General features: G+C 41.5%; 1 protein-coding gene across 1 annotated transcript in view; it reads left to right on the top strand.

Moving 5' to 3' along the window:
- Window positions 1-2,652: 2,652 nt before the first annotated feature.
- The window catches only part of LOC311260548 (exostosin-1a-like), a 41,440-nt gene continuing 17,983 nt past the window's right edge, over window positions 2,653-26,109 (top strand). Inside the window, exons 1-2 of the mRNA XM_084358516.1 lie at window positions 2,653-2,856; window positions 3,356-4,563. Coding sequence (XP_084214642.1) covers window positions 3,611-4,563 — 953 coding nt within the window. The 5' untranslated portion in view covers window positions 2,653-2,856; window positions 3,356-3,610. The remainder of the gene's footprint in view (window positions 2,857-3,355; window positions 4,564-26,109) is intronic.

Raw genomic sequence — 26,109 nt, 5'->3', positions numbered from 1 at the left:
CAAATGACTGTGTGTGTGCGTGTGCGTGTGCGTGCATACATCTGCGCTGCTCTTGCACATACCCCATATTTTTATGTGAATATGAGTGAAATTTTTAATAACAAATCTGCATTGCATTACTGTTATTGACAAAGAGTGGATTAATGACCTCAAAATGTACTCAGAAGGAAATAATAAATCTCCATTTGGCTGTTTAGCTGCTTGGCTGGCTGACTCGCTGGCTGGCTGGGAAAACTATGCTGACCTGGGTGCATCCAAATTAGATATTGGCATGGTTGCGTGTATTACACAGTGGGAGTGCTGCTCTGGCTCAGTCACCCTGCTGCTCTAAATCTGGCCAGTGCTCAGCTCAGCAAACACAATGCAACAGCGGGGAGACAGCATCTCCACATTCTCATTAAGCTGCAGATAATAGCTAGACAAAAGCAGAACCCCGCAGATGTTTTTTAATGTTTTTTTCTCTCCTGGAATCCAATTGTGTATGTATTTTTTGTCGATTTGTCCTGACTCTATCATCACATTGGTTTTGAAGTGAGGCGCACAAATAAGCTTAACCAGAAGTGCAATTATAAATCAGACTGTTAAGTAAAGGTAGTGCTACAATTCCACATGGATAGGCCGCTTGAAAGAGCTTCCATTAAAATTCACTGACATATAAACAATGCACATCTGATCACTGTAGTGGCAAAAGCTCAGGCACATCCACCTATTCACATCAGTCACCGGCGGCAACCCCCTCGTAAATTAGTTAAAGGGATGAAAGAGAGAAGAGATGGAAGGAATGCCAGAGAGCAGCAGAGGGGATGATAGAGAGCAAGAGAGGGGTGGGTGAGACAGAAAGAGGAAAGACAAAGAGAGAGGGAGGAGGTAGAGAATGAGGAGGTGGCCATCATATCCCTCCCTGTCTTTGATCAGTGGTCCATGGGGAACTGAGGCAGTGCAGATAGCTGGTCCACAGCTCCTGAGGAACGCAGCTTCACATTCCTCCTTGCTCTTTCCCCGCTTCTGCAAAATCACTTCTAGTCTTTCAGACCACGGCAGCTGTGAAAACACATCATGGCTTACTACATGCCAGAAAAGACCGGGCTAATGCACTGCAGTGCCATTGTCCTGCTGGTCCTCATTCACTGGTGCAATTCCTCTCAGGGCAAACTATATTCTGTTCTTAAAATGTTCTATTTCTATTCAGGATGATTATTAATTTCTCTTGTTGCGTAACCCTCCAAACAGGAGGATCAGAGGTCATGTTCGGCTACAGGGCAGCACTGGTATGACTCAGGGGTTCAGTGGTTTGCTCAAGGGCACTTCAGCAGGGCAAATGCATGCTGATGAGGAACTAAAACTGCCAAGCAGACAGCATCAAAAGGTCTTAAAATCCAACACCCTAACCTTGCAGACATCCTTCTTTTTTGATCTTCAACAGGCATAACCAAACAATCTTCTGCAAAATCACATGGACCTGAAGCCCCGAAGCCAAACTTTCTTTGATGCATGGTCTCGGTCCACCAGCCTTCTGTTCTGATAATTAGTGGTGACCGTACAGTCTAGGTTAGTGCTGCATCTTCTGACAGTCGTCTGTCTTTGAACTCAAACAAACATAAAATAAACAAAAAACACTGGAATATACTTTAAAATGATAAGATAGTCAAAATTGTTTGTGCATCCTGCATCATCATGCACAACACATGTGTCAGCCTAACTCCAATTATTTTGGAGTGATATGGCTGTTTTGGTTCAGGTTATTGCAATAGACCCTGAATTCTTGACTATAAACACACCTTATATGAAGAAAATAGAAGAAAAATGGGTCTTCCTGTTGTTCAAAAGCACCTCAAAAATAACATAAGCATATGCTTATAACAGTCATAGACAGATATAATAGGAAGATTTTATTTAAAGTAAAAACATTTTGGATGTCAAATATTGTAATTTAAATTAGAGTTTATTTTTGACCCTGGAAAAAACAGCTAACAGCATGCATGATAAGTCCTTATAGTGCTTCAAAGAAAGAAGGTTGGTTGTTATGGGATTTTATAAAAAGCTCCAGAACAACCGTCATTAACAAATGCAAAATGTATAGTTATTTAAACTTTAGTTAATGGTTATGTCATTGTTAATTTATTAAGCAATGGCAAAGGTCTATAAACATCAGTTGCAACCTTATCATGGCCATCTAGATGTTTATAGATGACCTACACAGCATGCATTAACCATTACAAAGTCTTATAAACAGCAGTCTAACAATAATCAGTGGTTTATAAAGAATTCAACTGTAGTGAAATAACTATTAACTAAAGTTTAATTAGCTCTATGTTTACCATTTATTAAGGATGGTTGTCATAAAGTCACCTGCAGCAGTCAGTTCACACATTGAAAGGTTACTTCTTCTGATGGCTCCACACAAAAACACCTTTCTCAGATGCTCTGATATGGTTCAATAAGCAAACCACAGATACCAGCTCTCATTTCTCTGTGGTAAATCACTGCAGACACTGTTCCACCTTTCCTCCCTCCTCGGTGCTCTTCTCCGTGGATGTGAATGGGTGCACTGGAAGCCCCGCCCGCCTCGACTGTGACGCGAGCCAATGGCAGCGCACCGTGCGCCGTCGAAGGGACGTCACATCATCATCAGCGGTGGGACTGCCGTGCTGCTCTGCTTGGCTTGCAGTCTCCACGGCACCTCTTGTTTTTGAGTGTGTGAGCTACCTATTGAACACTTCACACGACTGGAGAAATTTACGAAGAAATTAGTCCGTTGGTTTCTTCGGCAGAGCGAAGGCTAAGTTGTGCGAATGAAGAGATATGTTTTATAGGGGGAGAAGAGGGACTGCCTGGCTGTCTTTACTCCCAACCAGGGTAAAAGCTACTTTGATGCAACCGCTTAGCTAACAAGCTAACTGGGAATGTTTTCAGAACTAGCCTGTATGTTAGCTAGCTAGCTCGCTACCCAAATCGGACGGAGTGATTCTCTGTATAGATTTAGCAAACAGTTATAATGATACTTATATCTTTCGATACGTTAAGTCAAAGAACTGAGGCGACGTCTCAAACTGGGTATGTTGGATGTTTGGGGCTCCAGTGCCCGCTTGGTTGCTAATTTCCAGAAGGGACAATAGTTAACTGTCCAGGCAACAAGTCTGGTAAAAACTGCTGCTTTAACGTCACTCAAGTTTCTGCTCATTTTGCTTGATGTTGTTATTTGTAAGCGCGTGACTGTAGTTAGCTAAACGCCAACATTGTGTGGTAAAACAAGCGTTTGGGGCAAAGTAAATGTGATGTTATACAAAGGGAAGTGGGGTGCCACTTAAACGTTAGACTCATATTTTTAAGTGGATCGGGTCGCTCTGTTTTATAGGAGAAACTACTGTCAGTTAGTCGATACAGCTATTGACGAGGAGACGAGGTGGATGAACATTATAAATCGCCCACATGCTTTGGATTAGTTCCCGGACTTGTGAAAGGCATCTGAAGCAGAAGGTGGGAGACGTGAGCGCACAACCCTTGCAGCCCGGGGGAAGATGGCGGAGCGTTCCCGCAGGAGGTGGTGAAACCAAAACTTGGGCACTTCTTGGATTTATCGCCAGAGATCTTATCTCAGATCGTAGGACACATGCAGGCCAAAAAACGGTACTTAACCCTGTTCTCCGCCGGTGCGTGTCTCATTCTGCTGTTTTGTTTTGGGGGGATACAAGTCCCGCTATCCAGACGGGGACCCAGCCGGCGTGATGACCACAGCCTCACCGGTTATCATCCCGGGGCGCGGTGGCGTCGCTTCCCGGGGTCCCTGCAGCCTTTCAGCTCCTGGGAGCACGACCAGAGCGATGATCACAATGAACACATATCTCCTAGACAGAAGAGGGACGCTAACTCGGGCGTTTACACTGGAAAACGCTGCAGAATGGATTCCTGCTTTGATTTCTCTCTGTGTGCGAGGAATGGATTTAAAGTTTATGTCTACCCCCAGCAGAAAGGGGAGAAGATGTCAGAGAGTTATCAGAACATCTTATCCTCCATCGAAGGATCCAGGTTTTACACAGCTGACCCAGGACAGGCATGTCTGTTTGTCCTGAGTTTGGACACTCTAGACCGGGACCAGCTCTCACCCCAGTATGTGCACAACCTAAAAGCAAAGATCCAGAGCCTTCCTCTGTGGAATGGGGGCAAAAATCACATCATCTTCAACTTATACTCTGGCACCTGGCCAGACTACACAGAAGACCTTGGCTTTGACATCGGCCTCGCCATGTTGGCTAAGGCCAGCATCAGCACAGAGAACTTTAGGCCCAAGTTTGACGTTTCGATCCCTCTTTTCTCTAAAGACCACCCTAGGACAGGAGGGGAAAGGGGCTACCTGAAACATAACACCATTCCCCCTTTTAGGAAGTACATGCTTGTTTTTAAGGGGAAGAGATATCTAACGGGAATAGGTTCAGACACTAGGAACGCTTTATATCATGTTCATAACTCAGATGATGTGGTCCTCCTCACCACCTGTAAGCACGGGAAGGACTGGCAGAAGCACAAGGATGCACGCTGTGACAAAGACAACACAGAGTATGACAAGTAAGTACTGTCCAGATTTTCAACCGACGCAAAACAGTTGTTGTTCAGGTCGCTTTGTTTGTTCTCTCCCACTCAATGTTGTCTTTCATCATGTCAGTATTTCATCAGTATGGTGGTTTTACATAATAATATATATATAATAATTATAATTACCCCTTTTCGGCATTAAATTTAGTTTATTTTGGACAATAAATATGCAGATACTGTAGTGGTGTTAAGGGTCATGGACCAGTTTCCTTCTTGGATAAAACAGTAGATTTTCAAGATGGGCTTTGTAACCATGAGATACTGTAGTCAGCTCACCTAGTGGTATATTAAATTGACAGGGATTTGATAAGACCCTTGTTCCTGTAACACTCATTATTACCTTGTTGAATATTTTTCAGTTTTGTGATCAGTTATTGCTGCCATGCTGCTGTTTACTTTTTCCTTTCCTGTTTTTGTTTCATGCCTTTTAACTTCAGACAAGAGCCTTAAGTCTGGGATGTCATGCACATAATTTGACATAACACTTAACAATAATGGGACAGTATGATGTTTTTCTACATGCAACATGGTCTCAGGGCTTTCTAGATCTAACTTGTTTAATTCCCTGATTTAATTCCTTTTCTTTTTGCACATCTGATCTACCAAACAGCAACAGATAACAGTGATTTGCTGCTTTTAGTAGTCCGCATATCATGTGACTTTATTTACCACGCATCATGAGGCACGGATAAGTAGATTTGCTTTAATGTCAGCAACAAGTGCCACTGTATTAATGTAATTCAATTGATATCCCCATCTGTCTATAAAGCCTGCTATTCAGCAGTAGATATATCTGCCTCTCTTGCTCTTGACATTTCCACCTTTCCGCCTGTCATTGTATTATGAGTACTGATCCTCTCTGACAGGAATTGTCTATATAATACAAGAATGCACACATTAAGCTACCAGTTCTCAGATAACACCTTTTTTATGAGCAAGTAAATGGGCAAATTTGCTTCAACTCCAACTAGCTGAAAAGTTATATAATGCTCAGTAACACTGTAGCAAGTCCCCATCCCTGCAGAAGGCAATATTGCACCTCAGAAAGTGGCTCTGTGATCATCACCCAGTCCTCCGGTTAAGCCATACTGTTTGCTGTGCCCAAATCTGATGAGCAAACTGGCGTCTGTCTCCCTGCTTTGGCCAGTGGGATTCATTTTGTGTCCCCCCAGACTGTGCTGTGTTGTTACTGGTGACTGTGTGGCGCTGGGTGTTTGACTGTGGCTCTTTGGAGTGGATTAGTGGGGACAAAGCGCTGGTGCCAGTAAGGGGAAGCCACTCTGGCCCCTGTTTGCTCAGTCATTTCCCAGACAAACCCAACTGCATGAGCCAGGAATGCCCTGGCCCCAACCTGTGTCCTGTGTGACCCTGACAATGTTTGGGACCTGCTGTGATTGACCCCCATGTCAACTTTTTACCTTGTTGTTATCAGTTGTTCAGTTTGGAAAGAGACAATTTCAAAGTATGTCAAGTGTTCTGCCACGAAACCAGACTGCAACATGCTTTACAGTGAGAATGAGCGAGAGTTGTTTACTTTTGGTCCTCAAATCACAAACCGGTTCTGATGTGTTTTCATATCATGATGTCTAATGTGTTTGCTTAGCACTGATCCATGGAGGATTCTCATGTTTGTGTCTGCCTCTGTAGGTATGTATCAGCTTATGAGGTTCATTCGCCGGCTCCGCAGAATAACATCCTCATATCACTCTTAAGACGTGAGCTATCTGCTCTCTCTCTGCCCCTCTCTGCCAGCTCACTGCTTTACCAGGCACTGCCAGTGAGAGATTTCACACAGTGAGATGGGTGGCAACAGAGCCATAACCCAAAGGAAAAATTAATCCTTCTGTCATTAAGTAGCATTGGGAGAGAAACAGGCTTTGGGTATCTCTCTAGCCCTCACCAGCTTAGTTTCATTGCATGGCTACAGTATGTTCAGTGATTCTCAGTGAGTACATCCTCAGTAAGCCAAATCACTGCCATTCAACAGGCTATGGCTTGATCCCCAGTCCACTGCAGAATTCCTGTTAAATTAAATAAAATTACTTTACTGATCCTGACCTTGCCGTCTCCTTGTACTGATATAGCCCTAACAGTCTGTATGTCACATAGATGAATAGGGGTACCAGAAGTTCTTGCTCTTAAATGGTGAGGAGCATATGTTACAGTTTCAATTAGAAAACTTGACTTGCCTCTTCTTCTAAGGCCATATGTGACCCGTTTGTGTGTCTTTTATCATGCTGCAACAGTCGAACGTATAGGTCTGTCTACTCCACGATGAGCTCTTATCCATGTTATGATCCAGTTAGCCACACCACATCCTGAAGTAGTGTCACCTGTGTTTTGTTTGGATCTAAAGCTGCATGATAGAAAGAAAATTTATTGTCAACTATTTAGATAATCGATTAATCATTTCAGTAATTTTTCAAGCAAAAATGGCAAACATTTGCTGGTATCAGCTTTCTAAATGTGAGGACTTGCTGCTTTTCGTTGTCATTTAAGACAGTGAATGAAGAGTCTTTAGGTCATGGACTGTTGGTTGGACAAAAGAAGCAATTTGTAGATGTCAATGTGGGCTCTGGGATATTGTAATGAGAATTCATCACCATTTTTTAACATTTCATTGACTAAAATATGAATAAATTAATCGTGAAAATAATCTACAGATTAATCCATAATGAAAATAATCGTTAGTTGCAGCCCTACTCCTTATCACAATTTAATCAAGGGCAGTGGCAGTGGCTCTTAAATGTATGTGTTTGGACTTTCCACCGACAAATACTCACTCACTGCAAAGTCTGAAATGAGGTTCCAAAGTTTTCGTAACAGACAAATTTCCCATGGTTTCTGTACTTAAGAAAGGCAAAAATGAAAAGTGCATCTCTGAGCCAGTTATGCATATTTTATGAGAAGTTTGTTTGGACTGGATCTGGCAAAAAATTTCTTGCAGTGTACAGTGATTTTACAGAACACAGCTTGAGGCTGTTTGGCTTCATCTATTGCAGCATCTTTTCAACCTGTGTGTACAATAATAGCCCACTTTCACATTTTACCCACCCCAGACTTTGATTTCGTACCTTTTGTGTTTCGAAGTTGTGACGTGAAGGCTGCCTGTCAAACAACAAGCACTGAGTTCAGTATTTTCATAGACTGCCTGGCATTGATGCCTATGTGCAATGTTGATGGCAGTGATGAATGAATTATTAATAGTAGTTTAACCCCTCAGATTCCTTTTTACTATTGTTCAGGATAATGTAAGGAGACATTACTGGTTCTCTTGCTGTATTGCGCTTTATTTATTCATATATTTCTTGGCTGTATTCACCAATATAGTGGACCATGACAAGCCTATCATCACAATAAGGTTTTTATTGAGTCTGGAGTAAAGTTCGATGGGGTTTTGCCTTTTGGGGTGGAATCCAACTGTTTAACATTATGTTTGACAGGACTGATTCATCAGTCCCCCAAAAGCTGAATTATTTTCAGTCAGTAATCATGCGCAGACCTGTTCTTTATCCCCTTCTTGGCACCCAGCTGTACAGGGCTTCCCAAGGGGGTGAGACTCAGAGCGGCCAAAGATGTGGGTAGGACAGTTGCCAAGGAGATCAATATTTGTTTTTGGGTCAACTTTTAACTTTCCTAGCACAGCACACTGGGCGGAATAAGATGGTTGTAGCATGCTGAAAGTTGGGAAGCATTAAAGAAGCTGAGCTCTTAAAATATCTTCCTGGATCAAGTAGCTGTTAGCAGGCATTGGACAATTTTTAAACGTGTGAAAGATCTGATCAGCTTTAGGTGTAGTACATTTTTGCTTATTCCACACAGTGTCATATCACTTACATGAAGCAGAGATAAAAAATATATACTGCTCAGATTTTCAAATGCCAGTCTGTGGATAGTACTGAGTTCCCTCTGCAGGTTGAGTGTATAAATATGGATGAGTTGCACTATCCTGTTCTACAGCCCTATGGGTCAGACAGTACAGTCTGTGGTCTAACTGGGTGGAAGTAATAGTTTCTGTGCCTGGCTGTGGCCCTTTGTGCAACAAATCCCTCTTATCCTCTCCCACTGACAACAAGGAAGTTGTGACAGACTGAATGCAGCCTCTCACCATAATTACCATGTAATGGCCATGTAATTTTTGTGTAATAGTTGAGGCTTTATTCTTCAGAAGTTGGCTTGGAGTGTACATGGGGCTTTTGACGCACTGTACTGAACATGTGAAACCTGTTTGAAGGAAGCATTCTGTTGGATCTTGGTACGGCATTGCGTGGTGCAGAGTCTGATTGTTTTGGTTGCAGAGTGAGTGTCTTTTTGTGCATGTACACTCTATTCTCTAGTCTTGAGATTTCACAGTCTCACTGCTCAGGTAACATTAAAATGAAAGTAAGCAGTCTGCCTTTCCTTCATCTTTTGTCACTTGTGCCTGCTGTGATTCATTTTAGGCTTTCTTAGTGGTGATAAAAAAGATGCCACACTTAGACTTGTAAAAGATTGTATCAGGTACGATGCATAAATATCTCTTCGCTACCTTTTTGTATTTGCATGTCCTACTTGAAATGTCCACATTAGTTATATTCCACATATTGTGTTTTGTAACTCCACTGTGCCTCCATTTTGCTTGTTTACTTGTCACGTCCCTGCTGTTTCCAGCCAGTGAGCAGAGTCAACTTTTTGCTTCGCTCTTCACCACACTCTGTCCTTCAGACATCTGCACTCGGCCACTGTGTACAAGCCTGTAATACAGCCAAAGGAGAGAAGAAAAGATACAGCAGGAGGCAGGTCAGATGCAATTTTAACCTCAAACTGAAAGCCCCGCTCACAGCTTGTTTCCAATTAAGAGGCCCTGCCAAGCGAGAGAGTACGAAAGGGATAGAGTGAGAGATGAGTGGAGCGATGCAGAGGAGTGGGAGACAAACTGAGAGAGTGAGTTGGAGAGAAGAATGGGAACACAAAGGGAGAGCAGTGAGAGTCTGAGAAACTGAGGGAGAAAGTAAAGCAAGAGAGAGTGAGAAAAGAGGGAAAAACACATGCCAGCCATCCAGCAGCGAGAGGTGAGTGCAATAGCTGGCTGGGTGCTGACGTTGGTCTGCTAGGTGTATTTATAGACTTGCAGGGTTTTAATCCTCAGTATTGGCCAAAGCCCCTGGCAGAGGGCTGCTAGCCAACTTGATGCAGGCTTTATAGAGCCTGGGGAGAACGATAATCGTTGGGGGAGGATGGTCGATCTCTGAGTTCCTGCACATTTACTTTAAATGTGTTTTTTTTACAGTCTTTTCTACTGTTTCAGGACATTGGATCGGGAGTTGGGTTTATTGTTTGAACTGGCTCCTGTTAGTGCACTAGTTCAGAGATATACTGTTTTATTCAGTAGGCTGTTTTCTTCTGAATAACTGAATATTCTCCGGTTTGCCAGCCGCTAGCCAAGCACCTCTAAATACTATGAAAGCTGCATTGCCCTATGATGTTGAAAGGCCATATAACACACCTAACTTATACTAAAAAAGATAGAATAAAAAGCCTTTCTTATTGTCTCCACTGTTAAATGTCTCTACTAGGGATGCACCGATGCATCGGCTGAACATCGGTATCGGCCGATGTTTGCCTCGTTAACTACCATCGGCCATCGGCAAATAAAAATGACATTTGCCGATGGCCGTGGCCGATGTTTATATCTTGATTTAAAGCTCTGGTTTACGATCTGAGAAAGGTTTAAAAAGCATCCCCCCACACACACACCCCTCCCCTCCGAGCTCGTATCGCTCTCCCCTCGGAGCCTCCCGCGACACACCCCCTCCCGTAACAAACAACAAGAGCAACAAGCCGGCCGGCAGAAACCAAATACAGCCCAGCTTTGAATGCAGAGTAACGATGTCGGATTCACAGGTAAAGTTATTACAATGCCCGTTGACACTCACGTAAATCTTGTAAGTCATTACAATGTCCACAGCTAAGCTCCACAGCCAAGCTAGCGTAACGTCATTAGCATACTACAGCTACGTTACGTTACAGCTAGGTAATAAGTTACAACAGCTAAGTTAGCCACTTCTAAAAGTTATTGAGGGCCAAGAGACTAACAGATGCTGCCGTCAGCTTTAATCACAACGATCGCTTCCACATTGTGGCTGAAAAATAAACCTTTGTGATCCTCGGACCAGCTATGTGTGTCCCAGCTGCTGTCTGAGTAGCACCAGAACGCGACACAAACGTGCCCGTGAACCGTAATCTCTTGTTTATGACAGATAAGACATATTGCTGGGTGAAAAAATCTAAAATCACAATATTTTTTTATCAATACTCAAAATAGATATTGCGACTATTGTAGGGATGACTGTTAGTACTTTCACAAAATAGTAACATGTTTGTACATTTTTATAATAATCAATTATGGGGATATAATGACTAAGGTTGTTAAAGGCAAGAATTAGAACAAGTGAAAAAGTCTAGTTTAGAAATTCACACCACTTTTACATCAATGAAGCCTTTATAGCCGGGAAGAAGCAACATTAATGCCATATAATGATATCTAAAATCTAAAACGAGTCTCATATCCTGATAAAAACAATGATATTTTGCCCATCCCGAGGTCACATTGTTTACCATTTACCGTATTAAGTCTGCCGTCTGCTTTTCTATGATGCTATAATTAACTGAATGACTTCAGTTTATGAAAAGATCCCTTATTCTGCGAGGCTCTTCCAGTTACCACCCTTTATAATTCAGCTCTGCCAGTAAACCATTGATGATTGGCTGTTCTGGAAACAGCCGAATGATACAGCAGGCAGTGAAGGAGGCTGGTAAACCAGAAAACCGCTCCACGCAGATTATATGTTTGCACTTCATCGACCTAGGCCTAGAAATGACACTTGACATGACCGCACAATAATTTTGGAACAGCCATTGTTTTGAATGCTGTTGCTGAGTGAACTCAAGCCCCTCATGCTGTTTCCCATTCCTTGAAGTTGCATTAGTGTCTCATCTTGTTCTTGGTCACTTGACTGATGCTCACTGCCGCTCAGTTCCACCTATAACCTGTTTTATGGTCTCTCCTACAGTCATGTTAACAATAAAGAAGAAGAAGCTATGCATAGGGCACCCATTGTCATTGAGATGTTTCTCAAGAGTATAATGTGCCACACAAACAATACTGAAGTGGCTGTCGAGGTACATTTTGCACTATACAGTATATGCATCTCCAATACATTGTGTTGTCAGTTTAACTTATGTTGCTAATTTCACACCTTATTCTTGTGTAAGTCCAACACGATCTGACATTTTTTTTCCAAAGGCTGTTTTGTCCCAGTGTCTTGTCTATCATCTATCATCTATCTGTAAACATCCAAACAAAGAGGACAATGCTGGCAAGATCAGTCACTGACAACCATAAGTTGAGATGAGCTCCTCTGAATGCTATGATTGGGAACAAGTTGCAAATCTTTGTCTGCTGATGTTCATCTTTCCTAATAACGATAGACAATAGAACAGGAAATGTATGTCAGTATGACTCACTGAGCTTTATCCACTTTTATCTTTACCTCTGCATATTTTATAATACTCTTGGTGAGTGGTTTGTTTGTGTGTGTATTTTAAGTACTGATATGACAGTTGGATATTTGAAAGATTGCTTGATTATGGCAAAAAAAAAAGCCTTTGTAAGCTTTCTGTTTCAAAGTACACGAAACACATGATGCAGAAGATGTGCATACTGGATCTTCCTGTTGATGAATACTTTGTAAGAGGGGATTTATTAAGCCTATAGGCCTAATGGCCCTTAGCCTTGTGTTAAGGGGGTGGAGGGTTGAACTAGATGGATGAAGCACAATTTCCTATAGAGCCTAGGGATTACAAACTGCTCATATTTAGAGAGCTCATGATAAGTGATAGCTATGGAAACAAATGCAGGAAAGCAGATAACTGAGCAGCCAGGCTATCAAATGGCCTGCATTGTCATTCTACAACACATAACAGCATCATGTCGTGCAAAAATGGCTAAACTGACTCTGTCTTCTAAGTGAAGACAGAGGGCACATGGGGCTGACCTATTGAGTTAAAGCTCATCCTGTTTACTCACAACATTATTGCTTCAAGTCAAACTGATGACCTGTGCAGAATGTCCTCACCTTGACCACGTCTCTTTCTGCTGTGCTTTTATTAAAGAAGGGATGATGTGGGTGAATGAATGTCATGTGAAGCAACTTAAAAAGATTATTTAACTCTATTTGACACCCTGGGATATACAGAAAGAGCTATCCATCATTTCTTCCAAAGAATTATCACTGTCAACTTGAATATGATACTACAAATACTACAAAGATGACCAGTAATGTAATGTTATGTATTGTAATATCCAGTATTTTACCAGGAAAATCTGTCGAAGTCTGACATATTAAAATTATTTCCCTGCAAATAATGTACCTGTATGCAAAATTTAAATTGCCATGACGGCAAAGGCAACAAGTGAGAGGGATCAGACATCACCAATCGAGCAAACCTTAACAAATCTCCTCAGCAATTCATAAACGCTGGGACTGGGCAACAAAATCCAATATCACAATTTTTTTGATCAAATACTTAAATATGAATGTTGAAGGGATGACTATTAACACTTTCACAGAATATTATCACGTTGGGGATTTCACATAAGTGACTAAGTATTGGAAAAAGTTGAAGTTGAGGCAGAAGTTGATTTTCACGCGAGTCAGACAGAGCTAGCAACAATATTTTACTCTGGATAACCCCACCAGTAAAATGCCGACATGTGGCAAGGCTGTAATTTTGAGGGGTGGCATGAGTGTTGCCAATTTCAACACCAGCAACCTTATAAAACATTTGAAGACGCATCACGCAAAAGAGCACAACAAAACTGCTCTCCCCAAACTTTATGAGACAGCGAGGGAACACATTTCCTGTAGGCTGAAAGATGTGCAGGCAATCAGCTTTACTACTGTCATTTGGACCTCCAATGTGTGTCTCATGTCTTTGCTGAGTGTACACTGGGTGGATGCAGTATCGCCGTCAACATTTGCCCTTCAAAGTGCAGTGCTGCAAGCAAACGAGTTCTGTGAGTTTTAAGGGAATTGTTTATTCCTAGATTTATTTAAGTTGCTGTTTCACTACTGTTTTAAACTGTTCTATTGTGGCTGCACTTTAACAGTTTTTAAAGGAATTGTTATTTATTGTTATTTAGGTTTCCTAGATTTTTTTGTTCTTTTGCGGCTATCACTGACTGTCAAAATAGATAATAAAAGAATGTTGTATGGCAACCATTCCCCACAAAGTTTTACCTGAGCCAGGCCATACAACAATGATAACAATCATATCACATCCATACAGGGTTAGTAGTATATACAGCTGTATATAAATCTCTTCTTCTTCTTCGTCTTCTTCGTCTTCTTTGTCGTCTTTTAACATGCACTGGTATGGGATCGGTACTTGGTATCGGCTGATACCCAGAGCCCAGGCATCGGAATCGATACCGGGAAGGAAGAAATGGTATTGGAACATCTGTACTTTACTGTGGTCTAGAAAACTTTTAAACATATCATGATATTATCGATATATTGCCCAGCTCTAACGTGGATCAGCATTTGTGTTGGAAACTGTGGTTTCAAATGTTCATCAGTTGTAACTTTATCAAAGGAGTTGTATGAGTATAGACAGTCTATTTGTTTGTATTATTATTTACAGATATCTGCCATAAGAAATGCACTTAATTGCGTTCTTTTAAATGTGATGTGCTGTGTGTAAAGTATGCACATATGCCTGCTTCATCCCGGAAACATCCGAAAGTGGACTGTTTCCCAGAAGGCTTCAGTCTACTCACTTCTCAATTGATTGCCATCTCATTTTTCACTGCCAGGATTTATAGAGGGGGAGGTCGAGGGTGAGCAGAGGGTATTACCATCAGTATTCACTCATTAATTACTAGCAGTGCCCGTGAAGTAGCCAGCTCTACATTACCTTGACTTAAGGTCAGCGACTTGGTGTGACCTGGTACAGCCTAATTTAAAAAGAGTCAAAGTCTGACAACTTGTGCCATTTTTGGTAGTCATTTTAGGTTTGTGTACTTGAGCGTATGCTTGAGTGGTTGCAGTGGTTTCCTGCACTTTCAAACTCTCTCCCTCTGATTCAAATTCAAATATGCTTGAATGGGTTTTAGTCGCACTCTCACTCTCTTTAGAGGATAGTTGTTCAGGACAGGGGGCAATGCCATTTGTTTTCCCATGCTCCTTCTCTCTCTCCTGTCTTGACAGGATGATGTATGTCTTGTCCTTGGCAGCCATGTGCAGGTGATGTATTCCTATTGGAATGCTGGGAGAGTGGAATAAGGAAAGGGATGTCGACGTGCCAGGCCCAGAGTGTGGTCCATTCCAGGAAGAGCTTTTCTGTCATCATGTGGAGGCACATATCATTTCCTTGCTCCTTGACAGATGTGATTAAGTTTGGCAGGGTGAAACAGTAAGGCAGAAAGTAGGTGGTGCAGCCAACAAACTTGGATCAAACTTGGAAAAAATGTGGAAAAAGTGGAGCGTAAATGGTGATGAAACACAAGCAGCGCTGTATGGTGATGGAGGAGATGACCTCCATGAAGGGCAGAAGGCCCAACACAGAATTGATCTAAAATCCATTTTTATGGTCTTTTGACACTTGGCCTGATTGGAGAGGGTTTTCAGGACCTCGGGCTGCCTTATTTATTTATATTTGGTATTGCTAAATTGTTAAGAGTGCTATTTGAGGAGGGGTGGGGAGAGCTGTCTGCTCCAATCTCAAGCCTTTGGTGTGCCATCTGAAGATATGAATAATGTGATTGGTTGATTGTGTATGAAGAAAGTTGGAGCAAATCGGACCATGACTTTAGTGACTTTGGATGCGATAGATAATAAAAAAAAAAAAAAAAGCTAAGAAATAACTAATTTGATTTAATATTTGATAGGTTTCCTCTAAAGTGCCACTGGCAGAGCATCTAGGGACAAAGATGTAACTTTATGGAACTGACGCATCATTCAGCAAGCCACTGTTTGCGTGACCCATGAGGCACATTTCACTCAGATAACTTGCTTGCTTGGCATGACGGACGCTTTCTCAATTATCCCTCATGTACAATGAAATATGTTGAGAGTGCTACATGCAGAATTAAGCGGCACTCTAAAACCAAGGCCAGCCAAATCCTACAGGCTTTTAATCCTTCAGTCAGTGTGGAGAGTAGACCTGCCAAGCCCACGGACACGGTCTCTCTAAATCTCTGACGCAGTGCCACAAAATATTTTTAATATTTCATTTATTATTGTGTGAATCTAGGATGGGGGATTAGAGTAAAGTAATAAATAGCCTTAGTATTTCTATTTTGGAGATTTGGAGAGAGGAACTGACTGACTTATCCTGAGGAGTTGGGCCACAAGAGTGTGGCTGTCCTTGTATCCTCTCAAAAGTGCTTGGGCAGTATAACTTCATCATCACCGACTGGGACTGTATAGTGCTGTGGTAATGTGACCACATTTGGCAGCATTTGAAAATCAAGAGCCACCACGTTGCGGGGCTTGGATCATCTGATAAACCTGACACACAAAAAAACACTTACACACACACACAGATATGCTATCGCTCGCTGTCCTCTTTGGACTCCACTTTGTCTGATAAGGGCTTCAACTGGCACTGTGAGAGGAAGGGAAGCTCAGCAGACATGACGATAACCCTGGGTGTGTATGCGATAGTCTCAACTCTTCCATGAAATGGTGGCCTTATTCAACCTGTGCTTTGTCACAATCCTTAACAGATGAAGTGGCTATTTGGTCTCGAAAGAGTGTTAAATGCACCAAATTATGCCAGGAAGGAACAAAACAACAGAAAAGTCGAATGAGGAAAAATGTAGAACTGGTTTCAAACAAGTCAATATTGACAGAGACTCTCAGTGACAGTTTGGGTTGTGAACCACCTTGTGTTTAATCAAAAGTTTAAGTTGCTGTGATTCAAACTGCCTGTTGGCTAAGCTCATCCATTTTCTTTGCTTCTCTCACCCAGTGAAATGTGTGACTTCCGCATGTGGGGTCACAACCAGAGGGCAAGACAGAAAGTGTTGTTTTTGATCTTTCCCGCTGTTCAGACTAATTACCTGCCCGCAGCAGCAAGCACTGCTGGCCGCAGAATTCATTAACAGATGGTAAACCTTTGTTCTGGGACAGTGTGACTGCAAGGATACGGAGGAATTCAGCTGCCTCAGAGGCTACTGTTGTGTGCAGTGTAATTCCTCACTGAGATCAGGTTAACTTGTCCTTGAGTGTAACATTGAGAAGCCAGTGATGACGTGTGAACCAGTGTTTTCCCAACCATTTGGTGGACTTCATTGGATCTGAATGAGATCTTTGCCTGATTGTCGAAAAACTTCTCCAGATGCGTTTGGCAGCTTGGTAAAAATTCCCCAAAGGAATAGGTTGCAGTATGTAGATGGAGGGAAATAAATTATTAAAATAGTTGACCATGGCAGATGTTTACAGGCTTTCAACAGTTGAAACATGACTATACAAAAGCAGTTGGAGATCAGTATTGTTTGCATAGTACTAATATCTTAGACGCGGTGTGCATGTCCTGCTGAATAGAAGGTGATGATAGTCACAGTGTATGGCAGTGCTCTAAGTGACAATACAGTAATTGCAACCGTTGTCAACCCATCCTCCCTCTGCCCTCACTTTGACCTAAAATATTTTTGAAGTCTGACGGTATAACTCATTTAAAAAAAAAATGTTTTTAAGGTCTAACTTGACCATGACGTGATATAAAGGCATTTTAATAGTTTATAAGAGCGCTCTCCCAAACCTTGGAGTTTTTCTTTTGACTTTTAGATCTGTTTTTTTTTTTTTACTTAGCTTTGATACTTATTTTATTCTTATTCTTTTATGCTTCTTTTGATATTTTATTGAATAATTAAAAGAGATTTTGTTGTTTTAAACGCATACCAAGAAAGTTTCCGAAGATAGATGATTTTTAGTACTGAACTTTACTGAACTTTAGTCAGTAGGGTCTCATTCATTGTCAGTGAGATGTGTCGGTGTCCACGTCATGGTGGATTAGGTCACCGTCCCCTGTGTCAAACAAAAGTGTTTGTATTTAGGCAGTTATATTGGTTACTGTGTTTGTTCTACTGTCAACTATTCAATAATTTGACAGGCCTGGTCGTTTTTCCTGCCAGAAAAAATTGGAAACATGAATATAGAACTGAAATGTGCAACATCGTGCTGTTTTACTGAAATAGAAACGTGTTGAATGCCTCTCTGGATGTTGATGTCTCAATACTTTGAGAAAAACAGGTTGTTTAACTCGGCAACAGACATTCAATAAATAAGGCATTCCCTCTTCATCTTTCATTTTGCCAATGCGTTAGCCAAGTACCACAAATTTCTCCTAGTTGCTGCAATTTTGTGTATCCTCTGGGATAAACTGCAGTATTTTTCCCTTTTCCCCATCATCATCATTAGTAGTGCCACCACCCTGTAATCTCTCTTTCTGTCACCGAGGCAATGGGGCTTCTCTCTCCTCTGTGGTCTCGTAATTGTGAGGTAATCATCTTTTCCCTCTTGAGAGCTAAAAGACTGTGTTTACACTTCGTTTTTTGGCGGCTTGACTTGGCGAGACACTAATTTACTCTCAGCAGCAGAATGAAGCAGCTCCTGTCATTACTTCACACTGGTTTTGCACTTACATTCATTGTTTTCGCAGTGCATTTGAGGTTGGATGACTTAAGTATGTTGGATGAAATCCATTTTCTCTCTTTTTCATGTGGTGTTCTTAAAAGGTTGCTTCACCCCAGTTACAAAAGAACGTATGTTCTCAATTGTCTTGAGTGGTATCTATCCATCCATTTTCATTTTAGTTGTTTAAGTTTTAAGATATCTCTTACTCAAAAGGCAAATCCAATTCTGTTTCTGTGAATAAGATATATTTAAAATACTTGGTAGAGAGATCTTCTTTCCAGAAATGCTGTCTCTGTCTAGAAGGTGTGCTCTGTGGATTATCCACATTAAAAGGGCCAGTGTCTCTGAAAAGAGATGTTGCTATTGATTTTGTTTTTGGGATTATAAGCACTTCAAATGAAATTACATTTACCTCCATTATATTGAGGTAGAGACAGAAACCTTATAGAAAGATATTTCTTTAAGGGTTCTTGAGATAAAATAAAATCTACTACAGAAAAGTGAGAGTCATATCTTTTAGTAATGTGGAACTTACCTGAACTGATCCCCACTTTAAAATGGTTTCACTTGAACTCACTGCTCAAAAATTCCATCTTGACTTGATTCGCAGGGTTGTGTGACATTTGGTGCGACAGTAATCCAAGCTGGCTTGGTAGGGCTGTCACCTCCACAGACCTTAGCCGACCATATTGGATATTCGGCTTTTGCATTATCCCTCATGGTGTCCTTGGTCATAACTGTTTAATGGGCACAGTAATGTTCACGCTCACACTTACAGTTCAGAAGTGCAAAGACCCACTGAGATGTAAACAGCCTGAAATGTAAACAGCATAAACTCTCTCTTTTTTCCTTCCCCCCACTCCTCACTCTCTGCCCTTCTCTCTCCCAGGAAACACTTACATAAGGCCATCCCTTGGTATGTCCTAAAAAAATCCTCATTTCTGTTCACATTTACATACTCATGGTGCTGCAGTTCGGCTGACACATTTCCTCTCCAATATTGTCCCATATCACACCTACACACAAACAAACACAAAATGCTTCAAAACGGACTTGTCAGTCCAGGCAGATCCTAGCCTCAGCAGTCAGGCTTTATCTAAATCCCTCTCCCATCATGATGGATTGGATCAGATCAGACACAGCCCACAAGTCCATTTGATGGTGCACTGATAGCAAATTCAGTTGATAACATCCCATATTCTGAACTAAGAGAGAGACATTACAAAGCCTCCTTCCCACTGTCATGGCTATTGTCACGGTTGGTTTCCCATTAAAGGAGGCTGTCTGAGAGCTGACAGGGTTTTTCACTCTGGTAAAAAAGCAAAAAAAAACAAGGCAGTGTTTGGAAAAGCTATCCTCATGCTGATACATTCACAGAACTCACACAGGTACGCAGATGCTTGTAAGGATGCACGTGACAATTCATTCATTTCATTCAGTTTTGGTTCCTTTATTGTGCTGATTACATTTCCATCTGTATTCTTTTCCATCTATTTTCTCATTATGTTATTCTCCTCCCTACATCCTACCCTCCCTTCCCCTTCGCCCTACTCAATTTCCATTCATTCATCAGCCTTCTCACATCCTACTATCTTGTCCTCCATCCGTTCCTGCTTGGCCCAGGAACAGACACATTCCTGACCTGGACTTATCTCTTGCGCAGAACAGTCACAGCAACGGTAGCAGCAGCTCGGCTTGATCTCCAACAGAAGTCAGTCATTGGCTGTCTGACAGCATTCCTTCAGGCTCAGGGAATGCTGAAATTAATCTGCTCAATTTCCACCTTTGTTGTTGTTCTGAGACACACTTACAGACCATCCCAAGACTTGTGTAAGGTGTGTATTTATTCATGCATTCATTCATTCAGCAAGTCATTTATCAGAGCCATGTTATCGGTTGTCAAGAGATTTGGAAGTTTGCCAGCATAGGACCCAGAAACATTGGTTAATCACCTCATTGGACCCAGAATGATAAAGAAATAAAAGTTGTAACATCAGCACTTCACATCTGGTCCCCCAAAGCTTTCATCTAAGCATTAATGAATTCAGAAATGGGTGCATTTAAGGTTAATATTCACCAGTGGAAGAGGCCTAGTCCATCCTGAGAGTAATCAACGATTAGCATGTATCTATTAGGGCCCGACCGATATGGATTTTTTGGGGCCGATACCGATTATTAGGGGGGAAAAAATCCGATAACCGATTAATTGGCCGATTTTTAAAAATTTTTTTTATAAAGTTTTAAAATTGTATTAATTTAAGTAACATATCTACATATTTACTTTTTTTTTTTTTGAACAAATGGCTGCTTTTGAGCCTTTCAGACACTTCTACAAAGAATTAAAGGCAGAAAAATAATTTCAAATCCTTTTCATTGCTGAGTCAAGCAGCATATTAACATGACAACCATCCAACATTAGGCCTACAACAAGGCACCATTAGCTACTGCTCTTCACGCCGACAGGAAGACCGACTGATCATCTCAGTAATATACCACAGATTTATCATGAATCAAACTCGGACCAGAAAAGCGTTTTCAACTACTCGCCTACTCGCTCCTCCCTCCCCCCGCCGGTCAGTGCCTCCCCGTCTTAACTCACATTACTCATTTTGCTCCGGTCTTATCTGGAGACATGCAGCTGCCTCAGTGAGAGAAGTAGCTAGTCGATTACGTAATGTGTACTGTTATGTTTATTCTACCTTTACTGGCACGGCTAATATGTGTAGCAAGGCTAATAGCAGATGGCTAATTCTAACTTTAGTTTGCATATTACATAGTGCTTAAACGTTAACTCGGCGTGATCGAGACCAACACAGCGGGGAACATCGTGTAGTGGGTTGAATTGAAACTTGTTGACTTATTGTTTATTTCACAAACTTGTTTATTTACCGCTGAGGCGGACCACTCTCCATCGTGCGTCCCTGCCGCTGCCTGCTCCAGATCAGTCACTCTGCTGTGTTATGAGGTGGTTAGTGGATAGTGGATGGAGTTTGTCATGAGGTCGGTGCGCCCTCTACAGGATAAATAGCCTAATGTCGGGGGATCTTTTTCAAATGGGGGAACATTTTCAAAGTGAAACCAAGTCTTATTCCCTGCATTTTATTTCTGAAAATATCGGCGTCAATCGGCGAGTTTTGGCCGATTACCGATTAGTCTCAAACGGGCTATAATCGGCCGATTTAATCGGCTCGCCGATAAATCGGTCGGGCCCTAGTATCTATAGTTCACCCGTTCTACAGAATCTGATTAGTCTCCAACTCCATCCTCTAAACTACGTGGACCCTCCATCAAACTGCCCAGACTGGCCATTCCCTTGAGCTGACAGCAGCACACTGGCCGCGCTACGGGAGGTAACTCCGTAGTTGTCAGAGAAGTACTAAGCTTGTCTGTTAGCAGCAAGTGGTGTCACTTGGGTGCATTTTCGTTGGCCTGTTCTTGTACTGAGTCTCAAACAGAGTATTTGTTTGGTTCCTGGGATCTGAAGAGATCAAGAGACAAGAGTTGTTTGTTGAGATAAGGACTTAATCATTGGTGGTCAGACTGTCAGTTTTGAAATGAGCACTGACTGCCCCACTATAGTGCATTAAGGACTACACCATATTACTAATGTCCTGTTTGGAAATACAGGAAACATATTTTCAGTAATTTTTCCCCCCTCACAATCGTTCAGCTACTGCCAAAAGAGGGCATGTCTCTCCCAGGTCACTTCAATCAAATAATTTGACCCCACATGTCTGATCTCACATCTTTATGTTGCGTGACTTTACAAGTCAGCCCTGACATTCCAGCACTAACGGCTTTTCCTTTAACAACAGTCATTTCATTATCTCCAAGACTCCCCTGTTCTGTTTTTTGGTGTCCGGAGAGCACTTCAAAGCAACCTTCTCATCGACCTCATCAAGCTGATGAATAGCTGATTAGAGATATGGGCAAAGCTTCCTCTGAACTCCTAGAGGATTCAGTGAAATCCAGCAGCTCTTTCCCCAACGTATTTTATTTGGGTGGATGGTGATAAATCTGTGTACTTTGGTCAGTTCATGTTGAGCTTGCTGGAACTAACTCTAGGGCGTGTATTACTCCATTTTTAAGGATGGATATTTGTAAAGATGAAAGGTTTTTGCTCTCGGTCCTCCTGGTGAGCGAGGGCAAAAGATGGATGGAGACCGAGAGGGAAGAAAAAGAACATGGAAAAAGAGGAGTGATAGAAGATTCAAAGCTTTGTAATTAGGTTAATTAACCTGGGGTCATGTAGAAGTTAGGTAGAGCTTGTGACCCCTCCTCTTTGTGTCTGTAAATGTTTTATGAAGCTGTCTTTGAACTTACTAACCAGAGGAAGATGAGTGAGCCCAAGGTGCCTTGAGGAAATGAGTAAACACATTGTTTTTCAAAAAGCCATATTGGTATTGACATCATGTTTCATCACTCCATTCACTCAGATAGAGCTCCTTAAACCCCGTTAAGCAGCAATGTTGCTTCTTACACCATTGGAAAAGTGTCCTCTTTTCTTGTAAGGTATAACAACCATTAGCTTTTATCTGTTCAGTATGTGTACTGAAAACAAACAAATGATTCCAGTGCAAATTGCCCACTTATTGTCACAGATATGGCTCAGCAAAATTAAGCAGTTATCCCTGTGTTCAACTGCCTCTGATTTTTCTTTTGTCTTGCATTTATTCAATCAATTCCTCATTAGACATGAACTATCAGAAACCATGATGCAGTCTGATGGGTTTTAAGCACCACTATGAAATGAGGAAATATCTTACTAGAATGTGATATGTTGTTGTTATGTTGTACTATCTTGGGCCTTTTATTTCAGATAAACTAAGAAATAAATACTGTCTAATTGGTACTGCATATTCCACCCCAGAAGACCTAGTATGGCAAAGTCCATTTACACTTGGGACAACTAGATAAAGTTAAAGAATGAGTCATTATGCACATTCATCCGTCAGGTGTAATTTACACAGCCAAACTTTTGTAACAATGTGTAGTTTTTTTCATTTAATTTCTTATTTTCCCTAAAGCTCTGCTGCCATGTAATTTTTTTGTCCCACCATTATGTCCTCATCCCTGCTCGAGGCAACGTTAGCCAGCTCCATTGCTTAAAAAAAAAGCTTCTCATCTGTCATGACTGCAGGTAAAACAGTCAAGATTAACTATGCTATTAAGTACAAGATAGTGCAGGGAATCTCATTCATAATAGTGTTGGCCATCAATCTCTAATGCACCTATCCTGAGGCCACTGGAGTATTTTAAGCTCTGTAACTTAAGGCAAGTTGGTGTCACGCTCCTTAGTTATTCTGACCACTAGATTGTGTGTCTTCATCTCTTAAGGTTCTTATGTAATGACTGCATTGCATTGTTGGAACAAAAATATCACAATGTAATTTGAACACATGCACACAGAAATCAAACATCCTGTGGGGGGAATCTCACATTGGATTGATGTACCAGATCCCTACAAGTGCAGTAAAACCACTGCTAACGTTTAAGGTTTCCACATTCCTCAGGGATCACTTTCTAAAGAGGTCTAATACACTCTTTCTATACCAGAGGCCAGTCTGCTTTCTAGTATTTATCTCGATGATTAATTAACCCTGTGTAACATGAGTATGAGAGGTGCTCATTAACTCCACATTAAAAGCAGCCGTTTGATCGCCTTGTGGAGATCAAAACAGTCATGTAATGATTTCTCTCATTCCTGAAAGCATACAGTGCAAGTCCACCAGGAAAAGAAATGTAAGTCCTCCAAAAAAAAAGCATATTTGTTTTTATTTGAAGTGAGTGTTATTGTGTGTGCGCAAGTAAAGCTCATCATAATTTCCCCTCCGCCCATCACTGTCTGTTGTTCATGTCTACCTCTTGGTGTGCAGTCTTGTCAGAGGAAACAAAGCAGCTGGCTCTACAAGGGTCTGGCAGTGTCTTGAAATATTGAAGTCGCTCTAATGTGTGTTGAGATCAAAATGAGGCTTTGTGCATGTTGTGTGTGTGACATTCTTACCATGGGTGGCTCTGGCTGTGTGGGGCTTGGATACGACATGCGGTTGTCAACTGCTGTCTTTTTTTCCCCGTCTTTCCCTTTCTCATTCGATGAAACTCACTTTCACTCGGTGCCTTTCAGGCTGAAATTCCTCTGGCTTCAACACATAGTCCTCGCAACAGCCAACTGCCCATCAACTTGGCTCAACTGTGACAGAGAAGAGGAAGCAGAAAATGAGATATGAAGTCAGTATGGGATAGGAGAGGGGGGAGAGAGCGGGATTGTACTAGCGCTGCCTTTATTCCCCTCTGAAGTTCGATTTAGGGAATTCTTGGTTGTTGAGGATTTTCCCTGTGACCACAATGAGTGATAATTACACAGTTAACTAAATGCTATATTAAGAATCCAGGCTACACATTTTGTCCTTTGCTTATCCAGGTGGCCATTTAAAACCACTCTGTTTACCTCACATAAACTACTTAGGCCCCTCTGTGGACTTTATGGTACAGATGAAAGCACATGCAATAAATTAGGCCACAGCTGAGCTGGTACAGCTTTGATGATGACTGACAGCATGGGGTCCATTTACTTGCTCTCTTCCCATTAATTAGTTCAGCTTACTTTATGAATTACAGTAACTACCAACATTATATTGCGGGGAAAAAAAATCCTGTGTTTGTTGGCACTTCTTTGAGTGTTTTGAGACATTTTTAACATATAATTGTTATTAATTTATTTGGCATGTCAAGGGACAGGACACATTGTGGATTTTTTAAAAATGGTGCCAAGAAGGAAATGAAAGGATGACGATTGCAAAATCGCACAGACTGAAACCATGTCCTTTGGCATAAATAGCCCCATTTTTTTATTCCGTAGCACCTAACTTGACTAGTACTGCGACATGGCTAAGAGATACACTATATCCTCAAGATTCATAAAAATCAGTTTCTCTGCTATGGTGTTTAGTTGGTTAACAGATAATTGGATGAATTAAAGATGATGGATCCATCTATCCCACCACAGAAGACAGTTTGGGGGAACCCACATGTCATGTGCAGTCTGACTTGTCATAGAGCAGCTGAAGCAAAGCCTCCTTTGATTGCGGTCCTTTCTATGAGCTATGTCGTAAATGTGTGTGGTCTCTTGCTCAGATTATGGGAGACAAACACTTGGGCTCTTCTTTTGAGTCTCCTCGGGCCTTTTTTTTCACACCATCCATTCTTGTTGCTAGGAGACTGGTTGATCTTTTTTCTTGACCCAGCTCACTTCCTGTTATTCTTTTCTTTTCTGTGAATCACACTGTCCTACTTTCCTACAAAAATAATAAAAGACATTTAATTATATCCATGAATGAATGGGTTCATATAAAGATGGCAGCAAACGGTAGAAAATGAAAGGTGATGATTTACCATTTTACTGTAGGGGCCTTTCTCTTTTCCACAATTGAGACATGTGTCAAGAATAGACTGCTTCATTTTTTATCTGAGTTGTGGTGTTGAAGTGATGATGCTGTGTTAGTATGCTTCAGGTATTATTCACTCACCTCTCCTCCATAAATAGAAGGAAATGTTCCTATCTAGATCGGAATCCGGTAACCATGTACTTTCCCTATGTCATTTGACCTAAAAATGGACATTACTTGGATGTAAGTAACTCCAGTTCTATGAGTAAGTGCTTAGCCATCTAATGGACTTCACTAATAGACTTCAAATGTTCAATATTTGTCTCTTTGTTTGATATATGTTCCAACTGGAAGTGCTCTACTCTACTTTAGTCCATTGAAAGGGTGCATGGAAAGAGATTATAGTCAAAGTTGCTCTTGCTTGGTATAGGGATATACGGGTTTTCACAACA

Source organism: Pagrus pagrus, assembly GCF_965226575.1.
Source record: "Pagrus pagrus genome assembly, chromosome: 7".
NCBI classification, from domain to species: Eukaryota; Metazoa; Chordata; class Actinopteri; order Spariformes; family Sparidae; genus Pagrus; species Pagrus pagrus.
This window is presented reverse-complemented; position numbering and strand designations above follow the sequence as displayed.